The 15,964-nt window shown below is 40.9% G+C and overlaps 1 protein-coding gene across 2 annotated transcripts in view; it reads right to left on the minus strand.

The window, feature by feature from the left end:
- Nucleotides 1-3,427: 3,427 nt before the first annotated feature.
- The window catches only part of RAF1 (Raf-1 proto-oncogene, serine/threonine kinase), a 176,515-nt gene continuing 163,978 nt past the window's right edge, over nucleotides 3,428-15,964 (minus strand). For both annotated transcript variants that reach the window (XM_073592377.1, XM_073592376.1), the window contains 4 exons: nucleotides 13,279-13,397; nucleotides 9,166-9,297; nucleotides 6,062-6,196; nucleotides 3,428-4,365 (listed from right to left, as the gene is read on the minus strand). In XM_073592377.1, the coding sequence (XP_073448478.1) occupies nucleotides 4,225-4,365; nucleotides 6,062-6,196; nucleotides 9,166-9,297; nucleotides 13,279-13,397 (527 nt within the window). In that variant the 3' untranslated portion in view covers nucleotides 3,428-4,224. The remainder of the gene's footprint in view (nucleotides 4,366-6,061; nucleotides 6,197-9,165; nucleotides 9,298-13,278; nucleotides 13,398-15,964) is intronic.

A 15,964-nucleotide genomic window follows, 5' to 3' on the forward strand; every position in this document is an offset into this window, starting at 1 on the left:
TTCCGAAATTCTCCCCCTATTTCTTTAGATGTGTGTCTAAATTCCCCTTTTTTATTTTGAATCCTATCTATAAAATTTACCTCTTTTCTTCTTCAACACTGTTGCCAAATGCTTGCCTACCTTATTACCCCACCGAAAGCTATCTTTTAGGTGTTTATTTAATATCCGATTTGATTTGGTCTCCATTAAATCGTTGAGTTCTTCTCTTTTAATTATCAATTGCTGTAGGAGATTCCTATGATTCCCTTTGTAGGCTTTATGTGCTTGTTCGAGACTATTTATTTCACTTATAAGATTCTCCTTTCTTTTTAATCTCTTTTTTCACGCCCGCCCCAATTGATAACAAAATGCCCCTGATAATATGCTTTTAGGGTCTCCCACAGGACTGATCCTGATGTCTCCCCCGTATCATTTAACGAAAAAAAAAAAATCAATTTCTTGCTGTATTTTTTCAGCTATCTTGACATCATCAATAAGCTTTTCATTAAGGCGCCATGAAAATGGGGATTTTTGAGGTACCAAAATTCTCACTTTCATCAAGACGGGAGAGTGATCTGATAGCGTAATTATCTCTATCTTCGTATCCCTTACAGATTCCAATAAGCTATGATCTACCATTAAATAACATGACCACGCACCAGTGCACAAAGCCAGCCCTTCTCGTCCAACGTCAGTGCCTGACCTCACAAATGTCCTTCTGGAAGTCTGGTCAAACATTCCCATAGACACACTCCTAAACATTTTGGACAGCCTTCTCAGAAGAGTTGAAGCTGTTATAGCTGCAAAGTGTGGATGAACTCAATATTGAACCCTACGGACTAAGACTGGGATGCCATTAAAGTTCATGTGCGTGTAAAGGCAGGTGTCCCAATACTTTTGGCAATAGTGTGTATTTCTAAAAGGTGTTATTGACATGAAATTTTCACCATGTTGGTAACAACCCATGCAATCCATACATACATAAAAACCAAAACAAATATGTTCAGAAATTAAGTTATGTGTAATAAAATGGAATGACATAGGGAAAAAGTATTGCACACGCTAACTGAAATTAATTTAACACTTGGTACAAAATCCTTTGTTGGTAATAACAGCTTCAAGACGCCTCCTGTATGGAGAAACTAGATGCATGCATTGCTCAGGTGTGATTTTGGCCCATTCTTCCACACAGTCTTCAAAATCTTGAAGGCTCGGTGGGCCTCTTCTCTTTTCTATGAAACAATTGTACCTGCTAATTCCAGGTCTTTCTGAAGCTCTCCACAACTGGTCCTCGACTCTTGGACAACTCTTCTGATAATTCTTTTCATTTCTGTCAGAAATCTTGAGAGAAGCACCTGGTCGTGGCCAGTTTATGGTGAAATTATGTTGTCCTTTCCACTTTCGGATTATGGTCCCAACAGTGCTCAACACTCGAAAGTTTAGAAAGCCTTCTGTAACCAATGCCATCGGTATGTTTTGCAGCAATAAGTTTGCAAAGGTCTTGAGAGCTTTTTGCTTTTACCCATCATGAGATGTTTCTTGTGTGACACCTTTTTATAGGCCATCAGTTGACACTGAACCAGTTGATTTGCACTGACAAGGGGCAGGATTGCTTTCTATTTACTCAGATTTCAGCTGGTGTTTTATTACACAACTTTATTTCTGAACTTATTTGTTTTGGTTTCTTTGTATGTATGGATTGATTGCATGGGTTGTTACCAACATGTGGTGAAAATGTCATGTCAATAGCGCCATTAGAAATATAGATTTACCTAGAAAAATGGTGACTTGTTCAATATGTATTTTACCCGTTGTATATTTAAAAATATTTTGTCATTAGAAGAGTGCAGGTTTTACCCACAACAACCAGATTCTGTAATTTTTCCTGTGCAGCTTATACAAATGTCATGATGATGTTGCTTAACCACTTCAATACCAGGCACTTTCACCTCCTTCCTGCTCAAATCAATTTTCAGCTTTCAGTGCCATCACACTTTGAATGACAAATGCGTGGTCTGCCTACACTGTACCCAAACTAAATTATTATCATTTTGTTCACACAACTAGAGCTTTCTTTAGGTGATATTTATTCACCACTGTTTTTATTTATTTTGCTAAATAAATAAAAAAAACGAACATTTTGAAAAAAAAAACAAAAAACTACACCACGTTTTTCCTTGTGTCTGTCATAAAATTTAGCAAATAAACTTTCTTCATGAACTTAGGCCAAAATGTATTCCGCTACATTTCTTTGGTGAAAATAACCCAAATCAGTGTATATTATTTAGTCTAGGAATGTTATATAGAGTCCACAAACTATGGTATATATCTGGAAATTGATCATTCCAGATGTACTGACAGCCAATCTCATTTCTTGAGGCCCAAAAATATCAGGACAGTACAGATAGCCCCCAAATGTCCCCTTTTTGGAAAGTAGACAGTCCAAGGTATTTCGTAAGAGGCATGGAAAGTTTTTGAAGTTGTCATTTTTTGTCATAAGTTTTTGGAAAATGAAGAAATTTAATTTTTTTAATTATTTTTTACATACTGTCACCAATGCAGTACAGCATTGTCATAACTGTTGTGGCAGTGATCAGGGCCACTGACTGGTTACAGTATGAGAAAAAGTAAAATTTTTTTCAAAATTAATTTTTTTTTAACACACTTTGACCAGAGAAATATAATGTTACCAAAGTAACATTGTACTACTATGGGGATGTGATTTTTTTTTTTTTTTTACACATTAGGTTTGCATACATTGCTAGCATTTTACTGAATGAAATCGATTCAGTTACTTTTGTTGCGATTAGCTGTGATTGGTCAGAGCTAATCATATGGTACAGGTGGGCTGTGATTGGCCCAGTTTGTACCATGTGATCACACTAACCAATCACAGCTAGCAACAAGGAAGGAAGCCATCCATTGTATACAACTGCCATGTGACCTGCTGTGATTGGTTACAGCAGTCACATGGTACCAGCAGCGGGCCGGTACAGCAATCAGTCATCGACTGTCTGGTGGACACAGCCAGTAATCGATCGCGCCGCAATCCAGCAGGATATCGTATGACGTCTGCCCGGATCGATGAGATGTTCCCACCGGCGTCATTCCCCAATAGGCCGGGTGGGACCCAGTTAAGTAAGCCTTCATTTATTGTGTTTTGACACTAGGATCTATGGCATGGGTGCTCAATCTGTTGAAGAACTACAATTCCCATCATGCCTCTGCCTATGGGAGTCATGCTTGTAACGGTCAGCCTTGTAATGCCTCATGGGACTTGTAGTTTTGCAACAGCTGGAGGGCCACAGATTGAGCATCAATGATCTACGGTTTCAGAGAAAGTGACCATATATTTTGTAACTCTTCAATAAAAACACTCTGTCTTCTTTTGTGTGGGAATGGACAAGAATCCTATACATGGAAACTTGTAAAAGAAGCCACAATAAAATGTGAAACACATTTAATTTATTAAAACCGGGTAATCAGGACAGCTGTAGTTTACAATAAATGCAATAGAAGGACATAAACAAATTAAAACCCAAATCAAAAAATAGACTGTATACACACCGATCCCCCTTCTAGTGCATGTATCAATGTGTGCAGAAAAGCGCACACAGGCCACGTGTATATATCTATAGATATAGATATATCTATAGATAGATAGACAGGGGGTGCTCCGCAGGCACACCCTCATCTGATAAAGCTGTCCTAGTGCAGGGCAATCACTACATTACCAGAGTACCAGAGAGAAGCAGGTTGTGCTGTGTCAGGGTATAAACAGTCCACTCAGGAAAGTTCAAACTATTCACTCTCCTATGTCTGTAATTGTGCAAAATAGTCCTTTAAGGTATCTTCTATTCAACAGCATGATGATTCTACTTCTTTGTTCATCTTACTAGGATTGATACAAGTCTTTCCACTTAACCGTTTTCAGGCTCATTAACAACCCGTTGGCACCAATGTAACACGTCACAACGCACTGTAACATTTCAGTAAAGAGGCCGGACACATTTAAGCTTGTGGCTCAAGAGGTGCAGTTTATGAAAGGCAGAACAATTCGCTCTTCTCCATTTCATTTGTGTTGGTGGCTTCGGAAATGCAATGGTAGCAGCATTTTTCTTACGAATTATAACAAAGTGAAAAGGACTCGTTCTACATGGAGACAAAGCATTTTCAGCTTATTTCAGAAGTCGTATCCTCTTCAGAAGACTCATGAGCAAGGAAGCTTGGCGGGTGAGAGTCTCTTCAAAAAACTGGCAATCTTGTAGACGTCAACGTGCAAGAATTGATGTCTTCTGTGTGGGCGGCGCGGTGAAGGGAGGGCTCGGAAGCACTTCGGTTGATTTTGGGAAGTGAGTGTTGTAACAGCTCTATGGAGGAGAGGATCTGAAAAGAGCACGTAAATACAGTCAGCTTTATGAAAAGGTAGAAGAAAAAAAAAAATAAAGCTTTAAAAGTTAATAAATCTCAGTCCATCGAAAAGTGGAACCCAATGATTTTCCTCTATTTCTTTTGGCTAAGTTCCCACCTTGAAGTTATGGCTTTTCCCTCCCCTTCTACTACATCCTTCATAATATAAAATGTTTCCTTCCCTCATCAGAGTCTATTAGGCGGTAGAGCGCTCCAGTTATCCAAACACCTAAATATCAGCTTTTGTTGGTTTTGCGGTTTAAAAGGTGACATGCAATGCAATAAATCTAGTCTCCTGCCTTTGTAATACTAAAGCACAGGTATCTAAACATTTTAATCCAATCAAATATTATGGGAATGGGACCTAAAAGGCTCATTCATACAGGTGATCCGCCCAGCAGACTGTTTTGCTCAGCGGGGGAATGATCTGCTGATCCGCGCTGTGCAGGCAAATGACAGGTCTATCCCCGCTCACTGTGCAGAGACGGACCCGTCAGAGCCCCGCTCTCCCCTATGGGAGATCGCATGAAAACGGACCGCCTGTCCGTTTTCATCCGATCCCATAGACGGATGGAAAATAGGGTCTGGATTTCACAGACAGGATCAAACAACAGCAGATGTCAGCAGACATGTCACCACTGACATCCACCGCTCCACAGGGCTGAATGGAGGGTCCAATCTGGTCCTCCTAAAAAACGAACAGGTGAACCTTATCGGAAAGGGGTGTGAAAGGGGCCCAACTGTTTTCAAAATGTCAGTAAACCTCAACAAGAACCAAAAGGACAAACAAAGGTTGTATAATATGAAAACAAACACATTTGTTTCCATTCAAGTATAATTCTCAATGTTTTCTTATCTGTAAAGCAAAGAGGTGAAAAGCTAGCAAATTCATAAAAGCATATTTATAATCCAAAACAAAGAAAAGATCCGAGGCTGCATTCACACTAGCGCTGAGTGTCATTTTGCCTTTTTAGCATTTGAAAACTTTTTTTCGCAGGGCTTTTGCACTTATTATTATCAAATGGGAAGCTTGTTATTAGGGCTTATTAGTATTCCCCAGTGCGGGTGGCCCTCCAGACGCAGAGGCAGAAGTTGCATCCTGGTAGCGAGGAACCCCTTCACCTCTACTCAGACATCGCCCCAGCCAGCACGTCCAGGAAGTGCTTGACGCACGTAGCGCAAAAGAAGCTTATGTACTTTTTCCAGCTACAAGCCTCAAGTGACACTACTCTCAGGTACAACTGACTTTGGATGTTCTACATACATACAACTGAATCTAATTAGAAAAATGTGAATCTTGGGTGAAAATATTTATAAATAGACCCCTAAGTCAATTCTGAAAGCATGCCAATCTGATGTCTAAGTGTATTCTCCTTTTTTATGCTTTGCCCCATATTTTTTGTTAATATCTATCCAGACCAGCTAAATACATTGAACTCTTACCTATACATTTTCAGTTTTAACTGCTATTCTACATGCAGTGCTGTAGATGGCAGCAGACACATACTAATCAATTATGCCATAACTACACAATTTCTCCATAAAGAGAGGTTACCTATTGCACAAGACACCAAAGTACAGAACGTATAAGAACACAAATCTAGCCAAGTATCATTTCTACTCAGAATTAATGAGCCCCTTGTCCAAATATAATGGGAAAAAACTATCTTACTTGTGGAAACAGCGGCCTATCATCCTTTGCTTTGTGTATGGAGTCTGCAACAAGCCTCTTCATTGCTTTAGGACAGTTCTTATACAGCTTACTTAGATCAGGCATCAAACATCCTCGGCCAACCAAAAATATGATCTAAACAAAAGACACAAACAAAATGGTTCAATAAATTGATACAGACAAATGAGAATAAAACTGGTGAGGCCTATCACCAGACAATCCATTGTAATAGAGCCTTACTAAAGCTGGCCATAGACAGATTGAAATCCAGCCAGTTCAGTAAGAACCGAGTCTCGATCCGTCTATGGGCAGGCTGGTTGTACTTGAAGTCAATCCATTGATCAACTTCAGTACAACCAGCCTGTCAGGTTTTTTTCGCTTGAGATTGAGACGATTGCTATAACTGCCAGCAGTGATTATTGTGTTCTTCTGGTGGGGAAGGCTCCCTGCTGACAGAACATAAAAGCACTGTGAAAGGGATTCCCCCATCAATACTGTGTTGATAGGGGTATTAAGAAAATTGCATATAGGAAGATATTGAGCATTTTGGACACCATAAGTACTTCTTATAAAGAGATCTTTTAGCCATAATGCAATTTATCATGCATTGATTCAAGAACCATAGAGTAAGTATAATAAACATCACACCTCTCATCATTCCTAATGGACGATAGTAGGCACAAACTTAAAAACAAAAAACATACAATGGCTCACAAAGATGCTGACAGTGTCCTATCATGGTTCATACTGATCTGCTGATCACATTGTGCCATGTTTTATGCTGGCCATACACCATACAATGATTGTACAATTTCCTTTAGAGTTACCAAAACGTTATAGTAGGTGAACAAACTTAAGCAATCTATTCAATTGGTATCAAATCAGACAGGCAATTGCACTACATAGTTGATGGTAGATCTAAAGGAGCTTGTACAATCAAATTGTATAGTGTATGGCCAGCCTCAGTGTCATATCACACACTGGATCACAACTGGTCAAAGGAATGCCTTCAGAGTTCTGTTAAGGTGACCTTTCCTTTTCTGAACAAATCATTCCAGTCCAAATCTACCCCAGTAATTTTTTTTTTTTGGATAATTTAAATGCTCAATTTTTTTTTTTTTAAATATAAAAAATGTTATACTTACCTGCTTTGCAATGGTTTTGAACAGAGCAGCCCAGATCCTGCTCTTAGGTCCCCCGCTGGTGTTTCTGACTCTCCCCTCCCCAGCTGAGGGCCCACCATAGCAAGCTGCTTGCTATGGGGACAGTTGTGCAGGCTCACTCCCAAGCCAGCTGTGTGTGTCCGTATACACACACACACACACACACAAAGTGCATGGCTATTGCTGCTGCCTCTGAGCCAATGAAGAGAGCAAGCGCCTCTGCTCTCGTGCACAGCAATGGATTGAGATCAGTCATAGGTACAGTTGTGCTCCTAAGTTTACATACTATGGCAGAATTTATGATTTCTTGGCCATTTTTCAGAGAATATGAATGATAAACATTTCTTTCACTCATGGTTAGTGTTTAGCTAAAGCCATTTATTATCAATCAACCGTGTTTAATTTTTTTAAAATCATAATGGCAACATAAACTACCCAAATGACCCTGATCAAAAGTTTACATACCCCAGTTTTTAATACCGTGTATTGCCCCCCTTTAACATCAATGACAGTTTGAAATCTTTTGAGGTATTTGTGGATGAGGCTCTTTATCTTCTGAGATGGTAAAGCTGCCCATTCCTCTTTGCAAAAAGATTGCAGTTCCTGTAAATTCTTGAGCTGTCTTGCATAAACTTCACGTTTGAGATCTCCCCAGATTGGCTCAATGATGTTGAGGTCAGGAGACTGAGATGGCCACTCCAGAACCTTCACTTTACTCTGCTGTAGCTAATGACAGGTCGACTTGGCCTTGTGTTTTGGATTATTGTCATGTTGAAATGTCCAAGTATGTCCCATGCACAGCTTCCTGGCTGATGAATGCAAAATGTTCCTCCAGTATCTTTTGATAACATACTGCATTCATCTTGCCAACAATTTTGACCAAATTTCCTGTGCCACATCTTCAAAACATCAGAGATCCACCTCCGTGTTTCACAGTAGGAATGGAGTACCTTTCATCATAGGCCTGGTTAACTCCTCTCCAAATGTAGTGTTTATGGTTGTGGCCAAAAAGATCAATTTTGGTCTCATCGCTCCAAATTATAAGCTACTTTGCTACTAAGCTACTTTAAGATACTTTGTGGCATTTGCGTAGTAATGGCTTTCTTCTTGCGACTCGACCATGCAGCCCATCTTTCTGCAAGTGCCTCCTTATTGTGCATTTTGAAACAGCCACACCACGTGTTTTCAGAGAGTCCTGTATTTCACCTGAAGTTATTTGTGTGTTTTTCTTTGCATCCCGAACAATTCTCCTGGCAGTCGGGGCTGCAAATTTGGTTGGTCTACCTGACCGTGGTTTGGTTTCAACAGAACCCCTCATTTTCCACTTCTTGATTAGAGTTTGAACACTGCTGATTGGCATTCTCAATTCCTTGGATATCTTTTTATATCCCTTTCCTATTTTATACAGTTCAACTACCTTTTCCCGCAGATCCTTTTACAATCCTTTTGCTTTCCCCATGACTCAGAATCCAGAAATGTCAGTGCAGCACTGGATGAAAGATACAAGGGTCTGTCAGGAGTCCAGAAACTCACTGACCTTTTATACACACACATTAATTACAAGCAAACATATCACAGGTGAGGATGGTTACCTTCAATAGCCATTCAAACCCCCTTTGTGTCAACTTGTGTGCATGTTATCAGGGCAAAATCCCCAGGGCATGTAAACTTTTGATCAGAGTCATTTGGGTAGTTTCTGTTGCCATTATGATTTAAAAAGAGTAAACACAGTTGATTGATAATACATGGCTTCAGCCAAACACTAACCATGAGTGAAAGAAAAGTTTTTGTTGCTATCATTCATATTCTCTGAAAAATGGCCAAGAAATCATAAATTCTGCCAGGGTATGTAAACTTAGTTGCATGCAGCTGTTTTTTTACCTTAATGCAGTCAGCCTTTACAACCACTAAAAACATAAAAGATTCCGTTTGTGAAAGTACCTGATCTCTGTCTCTTATATGAGAGTATGGTAGCTCTCCTGTCATTAACTCATACAGGACAATGCCATATGAATACACATCTGACTGGAAACTGAACGGGTTATTGTCTTGCATTCGGATGACCTCTGGAGCCTGTGGAGAAATAAATACAGGGATTATTACCGGAGATAAATGCAAGCTATTAGACTATTATATGTTGCTGTTGTTACAGTTAACAAAGGAGGTCTCTTGTATCCAGGTTTGTTATTTGAGCATTACCTTTAAAGTTAAACCCAGACTATGCTGCTTGAGGTAGCATGTACAGCTCTAAGTACATAACTACCACTGAACTGCATGGAAGATGAATCTGGAGCTTGCCGATAAAGATGTGAGTACATGAACTGTGAATAAATGGAAACCTACAGTAACCAGGATATTATCTCGGCCAGATCTGTGATCAATGAACACCTACCTTAGTCTTGACACTTACTAGCCATACACTGTTTGAATGGGAGAAAATATACAGATTCTTCCACCCATGCAAACAGTGTGAATGAAGGAATTTGCACTGCCGGCAGTAGTATTCAACAGATGTAGTAATTGTTCAGCTGATCATTTTCCACCTGGCTCCTTTGATTTTTAAATGGAATTTTGTCGAGCTGAGTGGTGTCAACAGGGCACCCATGCCTTAAATTTCGCCTGATATGGCGGGAATTGGCCAAATTTAAAGCGGTGTTTAACTAGCTTAACCGCTTGCCACCCACCGGCCGTCATATGATGGCCAGGCGGCGCGGCTCTTGTTCTGGGTGGGCATCATATGACAACGGTCCACTTAAACAGGGCATGTGCGCGACTGTGCACGCAGCCCTGTACCTTCGGTGGCGGCGTGTCACGGAGACACCGCTCGCCACCGAGGGGGGTGAACAGTCATTGGGCATGGCTGTTTACCACGTGACTGGCCTGATGAAGTCACGGACGATCACAGATGGTACTGCCCCACTTTGCACTGCACGTTGGTGGCAGCGTGTTCCCGGGAACACTGCTCGTCACCGACGCTGGTAAACAGCCATTGGCCGAAGGCTGTTTAGCAAGTGATCGGCTGTGATCCTTTCACAGCCGACCACTAAATGTAAACATAGAGCGTGTCCTCCTCCTCATACACCGATCGTGTGTGAGGAGGAGATTGCGGTAACATCTCGTTACCGCTTACAGTGTACACCAATCACACTGATTGCGCCCCCCCCCAATAAAGAGGACCTGTCACCACCCATCAAAGTACCTGTCACACACAGTCCATCCGAGTACCTGTCACAGTTCATCTGAGTACCCGAGTGCCTGTCACAGTTCATCTGAGTACCCGAGTGCCTGTCACAGTTCATCTGAGTACCCGAGTACCTGTCACAGTTCATCTGAGTACCCGAGTACCTGTCACAGTTCATCTGAGTACCCGAGTACCTGTCACAGTTCATCTGAGTACCCGAGTACCTGTCACAGTTCATCTGAGTACCCGAGTACCTGTCACAGTTCATCTGAGTACCCGAGTACCTGTCACAGTTCATCTGAGTACCCGAGTACCTGTCACAGTTCATCTGAGTACCCGAGTACCTGTCACAGTTCATCTGAGTACCCGAGTACCTGTCACGGTTCATCTGAGTACCCGAGTACCTGTCACAGTTCATCTGAGTACCCGAGTACCTGTCACAGTTCATCCGAGTACCTGTCACAGTCCATCTGAGTACCTGTCACAGTTTATATGAGTACCGAGTACCTGTCACTGCCCTTCAGAGTACCCGAGTACCTGTCTCACCAGCCCATCAGAGTCCACGAGTATCTATCTGTAGCCCATCAGAGTACTCGAGTACCTGTCACCAGCCCATCAGAGTACCCGAGTACCTATCTGCAGCCCATGTCTCATAGAATATACGCTGGGGTGTTTGCTTTCCAAAATGGGGTCATTTTGTGGGTAATTCCACTGTACTGGTGCTCAAGGACCTTCAAAAGTGTGATAGGTAGGAATGAAATGAGATGTGTAATTTATGCTCCTAGAACGCCTGAAGGTACTACTTCAACGTTGGGCCTCGGTATGTGGCCAGGCTGTGTAAAAGTCTCACACATTTGGTATTGCCATACTCAGGAAGAGTAGCAGAATGTACTTTGTGGTGTAATTTTTGCTATATACATGCTATGTGTTAGAAATATCTTATAAATTGACAACTTTGTGTAAAAAAAAAAAAAAAAAAATGCATTTTCATTTTTTCTCCACATTTTCCAAAAACTTCTGGAAAAAAAATGAACCGTTCTAAAGACTCATCATGCCTCATAGATTATACGTTGGGGTGTTTGCTTTCCAAAATGGGGTCATTTTGTGGGCAATTCCATTGTCCTGGTGCTCCAGGGCCTTCAAAAGTGTAATAGGTGGTTGAGAAATGAGATGTGTCATTTATTCTCGTAGAACGCCTGAAGGTGCTACTTCAATGTTGGGCCTCTGTATGTGGCCAGGCTGTGTAAAAGTCTCACACTTGTGGTATCACCATACTCGGGAAGAGTAGTAGAATGTATTTTGAGGTGTAATTTGTGGTATGCATATGCTATGTGTGAGAAATAACCCGATTATGACAATTTTGTAAAAAAAAAAAAAAAAAAAAAATCTTAATTTTGCAAAGAATTGTGGAAAAAAATTACAACTTAAAAAAAACTCAGCATGCTTCTTAATACCTCGGAATGTCTACTTTCTAAAAAGGGGTCATTTGGGGAGGTATTTGTACTTTCCTGAGTTGTTAGTGTCTCAAGAAATGAGATACACCTGATGTACTGAAGGCCTGGTCAGATGTGATCAATTTTCAGTGATTGGCACCATAGTTTGTAGACTCTAACTTTCACAAAGACCAAATAATATACACTAATTTGAGTTATTTTTACCAAAGCTATGTGGCAGTATAAATTTTGGCCAAAATTTATGAAGAAAAATTAACAATTTGCAAAATTTTATAACAGAAACAAAGAAAAAGGCGTTTTTTTCACAAAATGTGTGTTTTTTTTTAATTTATAGCACAAAAAATAAAAACCCACTAGTGATTAAATACCACCAAAAGAAAGCTCTATTTGTGTGAAAAAAAGGACGCAAATTTCATATGGGTACAGTGTTGCATGACTGAGTAATTGCCATTCAAAGTGTGAGAGCACTGAAAGCTGAAAATTGGTCTGGGCAGGAAGGGGGTGTAAGTGCCCTGTATTGGGGTGGTTAAAGCATAACTAAAAGGTAAAACGTTTTTTTTTTAAGTTTTGGATACAGTGGAGATGGATTAGAACCCCTGACAGTTTTTATTGATGTCTGTGCCCCCGTTAGGGAGATTCACCCCATTCGTCCTGTTTACCATCATCATTGAAAGTAAAAGAAAATCCCACATTTTGGGTTGTCCTCAGAAAAGAAAGAAAGGGTAAATCTTACAATAGGGATACTAGTTCTAGGGACCCGGGGCTCCCAAAGGGATTTCCTCTTACTTCCTGTTTGGCTATGGGACAGTAAGTGAAGGCAAATCTCCCTAATGGGACACAGATATTGAAAAAAAAAAATCCGACAGTGATTATAACCCTCCCTTACTGCGTCCAAAATGAAAAAAAAAAAAAAAAAAAAAAATTGTGTCTAGGAGTCCTACTTTAAAAATAATCATTGTGAACCATGTTAAAGAAAATTATACCTATTATACTTCTTACTCAGGCTGAAAATGTTGGGTCAGTAATACTACATATTGTAGGCTACTACCCATATATAGGAAGTTATGGAAAATTCTGTAGATATTAGATGTATCCTGAAAAAAGTGCAGCACCCCCAGAGTTTGCATAATTCATACCATTCCACGGTGTAGTGCCCATTGAACCTAACCGTACAGGCCGTCCCTAACACTGAAACAAAGGCCTTTTACATGTTCCAGAACAACAAGCAGATGTAAATATTAACCCGTGTTTGGATTGCACTTTTGGCCAGAGATTAGGAGTTATTTTTGTTCACGGACAGGTCACAAGCCAGATGACATGGCTGAGGTGATTGCCAACAGTCAGATTGGGTCAGCTCAGGTCTAAAGTGCACAAACAATAGAAAGATATTCGTTAGAATCTCTGGTCTCAGTTTCTTACCATCCACAGGATTGATCCAGTTGGTTGCTCTACTTGCTGAGAACCGCTCCACCGGGACTTGACTGTGGCTAGGCCAAAATCACCAATTTTCACTGTTAGTCCTTCATGCAAAAATATATCTATACCATGGTTTAGGAAAATAAAGCCTGATCATTAAATGCTGGACAACTTAAAAGAGACTATTCTTAAAGCTTTCGGATTCCTGCATTGCTTGCTGCTCACCATGGTTAGTTTTCTCATTCAGCATTCCTAATCGTAAGCCAGTGTTAAGACAAATGGTGTGCACTAGCCCATAGCAGCCTCTGTTCTTCTTTTATCCTCAGAGCTTTATAGCTAACACCGCCTGATAAGCATAGTTATCTCTCAGACAAACAATTTTGAAGAACTGCAGAGTCATCATTCTTCAAGGTAACCACAGATAGCCCAAACTAAGGTTGGCCATGGACGGTTCAAGTAGAACCCGCTGAACCGGCTGGGATTCGAACCATGTATGGGCAGGCTGAATGTACAATTAGCCTGCCGAATTTTGCATGCGGTTATCGCTAGCAGCTGGTATAGCCTCTAGCAATAATCATGGTCTACAATGGCTCAGCAGGAGGGATAACACTGTCTCCATGGTTGCAGGAAAGAAATTTGCTTTGTGTATGGCCTGCATTACAAAAAATACTCCCTTTTCAAGTCCCATCTGCGAGTACTTAGATGCTTCTAAACTCCTAGAGCCGCTAAGTAGTACTTTTTCCAGTTGTACTTCCTCCCTGTTAAATTATAACTAAAACTTTGTTTTGGATAAGGAGTAGGATTAGAACAATTGTCAGATTTGTAATGCTATCTGTGCCTTTGCCAAGAAGAGCTACCCTCTTTATTTATAATGTATACCACTATCACCGAAGGTGAAAGAAAACACCAAATTTTGGGTTGTCACCAGAATAGGAATAGAGTAGAAATCTTTCAATGGGGATACTAGTTCTGGTGACCCTGGAGAAATTTCTCCATTGGGACAAAGATGGCAAAAAAAAACCTCACAAGGGTCATTTCTCTCCCTTACTCTATCCAAAATGGGAACAAGAGGAGTTTTGACTAGCCTGTAAATTTCAGTACAGGACACAGGCCGAATATTTATACACCATGGGTTATAGGGGTGTATCTTTAGGCGATTGGACACTGACAAAACTTTTGATGACACGGTCGCTGGGCACCTCCCTATAACCTCAACCCACTCCTAAGTCCTCAACTTTGTAAAAAGCAATTGAAAGTAAACCAAGGATTGGAAAGGAAAATGGCCTGTGTCTTGTAGCGTATTTCAAGATCTGGAATTTACAGGCAAGTTGCAACTCCTCTTATCTTAATCGTACAGTACAGGACACAGGCAGATTATTCTAACACCATGGGAAGTCACCAAGGAAATAATTGGGTAGGCAATGAGGCAAAACGTACTGTGCCAACAGCCCCAACAACTAGTGTCAGAAGACCCAACCTCAGAGCTGCTGCAAGAACCTTACAGCCAAAAGCTGAATCAGCAAAATACTGGACGTCCACCTGGTAAAACTTTGAAAAAGTATGAACAGAAGACCAGCGGCAGCCTTACTTAACTGGTCTACAAAGGCATGGTGCCGAATTACTTATGAAACTCCCACCAATCTACTGAAAAGGGTGTGTAAAACGGCAGGAGATTTGTCTTTGTAAGCTCTTGCAATCAGATTTCATATCTGTCATGCAATGGTGGACTTTGAAGTATGGTGTCCCTTGCAAAGTCCAGAGAACAGGAAAAATAGGGAATTTGTCCATCTAATTAAAGCAGTAGCCTTAAGGTATACTCTAATGCAGGGATCTCCAAACTACCGCCCTCCAGCTGCTGCGGAACTACACATCCCATGAGGCATTGTAAAACTCTGACATTCACATAAATGACTAGGGAATTGTAGTTCTTGAACAACTAGAGGGCCATAGTTTGGAGACCCCTGCATGGCTCTGACTACATCCCGGCAGTGTAGAGCAATTCTCTTTGGATACTTAGGAGCAGGGAACATGGATGGAAGGACAATATCCTCACTGAAGTGAACTCCTGACACCACTTTCGGAAGAAAGGATGGCCTTGGACATAAGACAACCTTGTCATTGTGAAGTATAAGCAAAGGCTCCTTCGAGGGAAGGGCCGCAAGTTCAGAAAAACGTCTTCCACACAGGCAGACATGATAGTGACCAAAAAGACTACTCTGCATGGCAGAGAACAAATCCAGAGGCCTTTCCTTTAGGAGTGCTTAAGGCCAATTTCTGGTCAAGACCAGATTGTAGGAAGGCCAGAATGTGAGGTACAGAGTAATCTCTGGGAATGAAGTGCCTTTGTTCCACCAGGCAAATAAGGTTTTCCAGTTGCAATAATATATCTTCCTGGAAGAGACTTTTATTGCTTTTAGCAAGGTAGGAATCACAGTCTCAGAAACCCCTCTGTCCTTTAAAATCTGGGTTTCAACCAGCCATGCTGTTAAGCCATGGACGGAAAAGCAGTATGAGGCCTTGAGATAGCAGATCTGGCCTGTTGCGAAAAGGCCAGGGATTGCCTGCTGAAAATATTGTACCTGTTCTGAGCCAGTTTGGTGCAATTAGAATCAGTTTTCTTCTATTGCTCCATTTTGAGCAGATGATGTAGTATTCGCAACTGGAAGAAAGTTGTAAATTAACCTGAACT

The sequence above is a fragment of the Aquarana catesbeiana genome, linkage group LG07 (assembly GCF_042186555.1).
Source record: "Aquarana catesbeiana isolate 2022-GZ linkage group LG07, ASM4218655v1, whole genome shotgun sequence".
Lineage (NCBI taxonomy): Eukaryota > Metazoa > Chordata > Amphibia > Anura > Ranidae > Aquarana > Aquarana catesbeiana.